Source organism: Aptenodytes forsteri, unplaced genomic scaffold (genome assembly GCF_000699145.1).
Source record: "Aptenodytes forsteri isolate BGI_AS27 unplaced genomic scaffold, ASM69914v1 Scaffold278, whole genome shotgun sequence".
NCBI classification, from domain to species: Eukaryota; Metazoa; Chordata; class Aves; order Sphenisciformes; family Spheniscidae; genus Aptenodytes; species Aptenodytes forsteri.
Window position 1 is genome coordinate 3,272,672 of NW_008795907.1, and position 4,604 is coordinate 3,277,275.

Sequence of the window (4,604 nt, forward strand, 5' to 3'; positions counted from 1 at the left end):
GAGCGGCTCCTTGGATCGGAGCGCTGCTCAGCCTGCGGACCGCCCCACCAGTCACAGATACGCGAGTTACAGAGCCCCAGGTGTTAAATATCAGGGTTAATAGATCATATATGTATTTAAGGAACCCATGATTGCTAAAATATGGCTGTTCTTACTTACGTGGAGCACTACATGTGTGTACAGGAATAAAAAATTATTCTTCGTATGAGGTTATAGCAAGAAGATTTTTGATGTGTCCATTACTTTTTAATGGATGTTTCTTGATAGTAGGATAGTGCAGCATTTTTGGAAACCAGCAGTCCAGAGCCTGAGTTGTAACTAGGGACATTAACAGTCTGTGTATTTTTTTTTTTTCAGAAAACTATTCAGTATAAATTCCAGAGTTGTATTAATTCCTCAGAGCTGCCCTGGAAGAGGAGGAAAAAAAAGAAGAGGGGGGATTATGCTGCATTTTTTAACAAAAAGCGTAGTCCTGAAAGATTGGGTTTTGGATGTTTTTACACTAAAATCTGTAGCCTACTCCTGTTCAGCCCAAGTCACTTTACCGCTCCATGCAAAATAAAGGTTGCCTGTCCCTTTCTAGCACTGTCCTGTAGCTAACTGCTTTCATAAAACAGTGCTGAAGGGCACCCCAGGATGCTATCTCTGATCCTGCTGCTTTGAACAGCTTGTACTGCTGATGTTCAAAGACCTTCTTGTTACTGGAATAAATACAGTGATGATTATGATGATGATGAACAAAGACAGTTGGCTAAAAAGGGGGAAAAATCTGTTAAGGTTGGTCAAAACTTTTTTTCTGATAATAATAAAGTTAAATGGGTCAATTAACCTTTCAAGTAAATGAAGCCTTTTAAAAAATATTCAGCAGCATCCACATTTACTTTAAGAACTCCTCAGAGACTTCCAAAGACCGTAGACATCACTTTTGAATTTTTTGAATATTACAGTTCTAAATATTTTTTTCTAAAACAAGTCATACGTTACTTAAGTTCTGCCAAAAATGGGTGAAGAAAACATATTGTAAAAAATGTGACAAATCAGAAGGTTAGGGCTGCAAATGTAAAGTGTGTGGTCAAAAAGACAAACACATTGGATTGTCACTCAAAATGGTGTAATTTTTGTCAGCATTTTCAGTATGAAATGCTGCCCAATCATTGGTGAAAGGGCTTGCACAATTGCAGTGAAACACATTGTTCATTTCCTTATCGCCCAAAGCTAAACTTACATAGAAAACATCTGTGAGTGGAGTTTTTCATCCATGCTTTACCTTCTTTATGCTGATGTTCACTCATTCAAATGTAGAATTTGAAACTGCGGAAACTCTCCTAAATTCAGAAGTACATATGCTTCTTGAGCATCGTAAGCAACAGAATGAGAGTGCAGAAGATGAGCAGGAGCTTTCAGAAGTCTTCATGAAAACCTTGAACTACACAGCGCGCTTCAGCCGCTTCAAAAACCGTGAAACCATTGCCAGTGTCCGTAGGTGAGTGCAAAAGTTAGGGTATAAGACTATACTGGAGAATTTGGTGTGTAATATTGATGTTGCTTTATGAAAGTACAGTTTAGTGGTGTTTCCTGATTTGTACTACAATTCTGAATCTTGTCTTTCTGAAGAGGCAAGAAATTTGATCATAATTCTTCATGGAGGGTTGTACTTTGTCTAGGTCAAGCCTTCTGAACTGCTTTGTTTTCAATATTTAAATGACAGCTGGTTGCAGTAAATGGGAGGATTTTCTAGACTTCGTAGAGTAATTCTGGGGAAGTGGAGTTAACAGACGTGACTTTTTTTTCTCTATGCAGTCATATAATGAGTCTTTCCTCCTGAAAAAACATTGACTTCAGTGCAAAAAGCAGAGTGAAAAAAAGCTATCTATTTGGTTTGGTTTATGCCCTTTTATATTTCTAGCTTACTTGTAATTTCACCAAGTTACTGTCTTTCCTTACAGTTTGCTGCTCCAGAAAAAGCTCCATAAATTTGAACTGGCATGTTTGGCTAACTTGTGTCCTGAAACAGCTGAGGAAGCAAAAGCTTTGATTCCTAGGTGAGCATTTATATATCGTTAAAGGACTGCTTTATACTTTCTTGTGATCTAAAGCCAGCTATGGGCAGATGCCCTCTCTTCAGTCCAGCTCTGTTGATGGAAAAACTTTTGGTCTCGGTCTTTCTTCATCTACCCATTGATCTGACAGTCAGGCAATCTTTGTATGTGTCCCTAATGACACTTCTGACATTTACTGGATTAAGAAACAGCTTAAATTTGGGTTCTTAGCCCACCCAGCTGTGTTTGGTTGGTTTTTTGTTTTTTTTTTCTGTTGGAGCAAATGACATGCTCCTATGAACTGTTTTGTGGATAATGTACAGGGGAGCAGTAACAACTTCATATCTTTATTTGTTACCTCATGGCCTGAGATAGAGAGAACAAAACACTCATCTGAATTACAGTTTCTTCCTTGTATGCTAAGATTTCATAGCAAGACTGGACTGGCTTATGAGCATGAGGCTATATGGACTTCATTTAGAGGTCTCCTTTAAACCTGCACCTGCCTTGCCTTTTTGATAATACGTTTTGAAATGATTCAGCAGAAGGTTCTGGGAAGGATGGAGTTTTGTCATTTAGAGGAGGCACTGCATAGGGATTAGAGTGGTATTTGTACGGTAATGTTACAGACGGTTCCTGGTGGTACCATACAGGTGGTGATGACGGTGTTGATACTGATTCGAGAATGTTTCTAAAACCTTTAATGTACCCTCATTGTTCTTATCTTGCAGCCTGGAGGGCCGATTTGAAGATGAGGAATTACAGCAGATTCTTGACGACATTCAGACTAAACGTAGCTTCCAGTATTAAGGTTAACCCTCAAACCCTTTATCTGAACAGAAAAAAAATGGGAACTTTGACTGTTTCTCAGCCCTCTGGACCAATCCAGCTCCTGGCTGAGTAAGGGGAGTTGTGGATACAGGGTACTCCAGTGCTGTGTCATCCACAGGTGCATTCAGACTGGAGGTCAGTGTAGTCCTTTTGGTTTGTTCCACGTGTATGTCAGTAAGGACGCCTGTGTTGAGAGCCAAAGAACCTGAAAAGCCTTTTCCCAGTGGTTCAAGTATTTGTTTCTTCCAAGTCCCTCTCCCCGATTTGGGAATTTTCAACGTTTCTGTTTTTTAGCAGAAATGTAGATGTGACTTCCTTTTTTTTTGTGAACTTCTAAAAGAGATGGAGAAAATTGTTCTTGACTCGGAAGGTTTAGTGATGGGTGGCATCAATTTCTGTGGTGGTTTTTTTGTTTGGGTTTTTTATTGTTTGATCAGGACAGTGGATTTTTACAGCTTCAATAATTTTCTATTATTGTTTAGTGTAAATTAAAAGATATTTGTAATTAAGGCTGTGTGTTTTGTAAACATTAGGTGCATATTATGATTTTATTAATGAGGACCTTTTTGATAAACAGATCCTGTGATTATTAACCTGTGTTGGAGATCTGGGGACTCCAAATGTGTAATAGTGCAAATGCGATTTAGGACAGGTCAGACAGCAGCTTTATTAATTATGATCATAGTGAGAGAACATTTGGGCAGCATCTCCCTCTCTGCTCCCCTGTTCTCTGCCAAGTGATCACAGAGACCCAACCAATATATTGTTCCAGAAAAGAAAAAGATGAGGAAAAACAATCATTTCGATGTTGGCAATGCCAGGTGTCCATCCTGGGAGGGATGGGCTCCTTAAGTAGCTTGCTAACTGCCACAATTGTAAGAAGGAATCAAACAATAAATAACATGACACTGGAGGGATGGCTCTTGGTGGAGCCATGGGAGTGGCACGCCCAGTATTATCTTAGCTCAGAAGTGGGGAGTTGGCAACAATCACAGACTATTAGCTTTTAGTTGAAAGGAACGTTCTTTAGTTAGGATAAACTTCTTAGCCAGCACTCTCAAATCTTAAAAATTAGTAATTTCACCACCACACCTGGAAGAAGGAAAATTTTGCAGGAAAGAACAGCTAGGACAAGGAGGAAGACAGGTGTGTTAAGTCAAGGCGCTGCTTGTGATGATAAGCAATAGAGTTCCACTGATACTGCAAAAGGAAGAGAAATACAGTATTATTTCAGCTCTTACCGGAAACAATGTTGCTGCTATGCTGGAAGGCTAAGCTGGTTTATGACAACTGGTTGGGCTACCTCAACTGAAGCACGTTGCCTCACTGCAAATAGCATTTATTCCTGTGCTTTAGTGACATTACGACTCCTGCAAGCCAATAAACCAGACGTGCCTTTCTAATTAACCGCGTTGTATTAACGTGAAGCAGTACAGAAATACAAAGCTATGCGAGATGTGCAAGGCGATGCAGTTCGGAAGCACTATTTTGTCCAGCTGCCGGTACTACCCGTTTTGGAGAGGCTGGAGCCAGCAGACACGGCGGCAGAAGCCTTGTTGCCCACAGCGTCGTCAAAGCACAAGCCCGGGGGAGGCAGCGGGGGGTCGGGGGCGCACCTTCCCCGCCACGGCGGGTTCACGGGTTGAATCTTAGCCATCCTTTTCTGCCAGCAAAACGCAAGAGGGACACGGGGCACAACCCTCCACAGCGAAGCGCCGCCAAGGGCGCGACCCG

At 41.0% G+C, this 4,604-nt stretch overlaps 1 protein-coding gene across 1 annotated transcript in view; it reads left to right on the forward strand.

Annotated features, from left to right (window-relative positions):
* POLR2D (RNA polymerase II subunit D) overlaps nt 1-3,376 on the forward strand; it is a 7,433-nt gene extending 4,057 nt beyond the window's left edge. Inside the window, exons 2-4 of the mRNA XM_009284336.2 lie at nt 1,303-1,483; nt 1,947-2,042; nt 2,771-3,376. Of these exons, the coding sequence (XP_009282611.1) occupies nt 1,303-1,483; nt 1,947-2,042; nt 2,771-2,849 (356 nt within the window). The 3' untranslated portion in view covers nt 2,850-3,376. The remainder of the gene's footprint in view (nt 1-1,302; nt 1,484-1,946; nt 2,043-2,770) is intronic.
* The last annotated feature ends 1,228 nt before the right edge of the window (nt 3,377-4,604 follow it).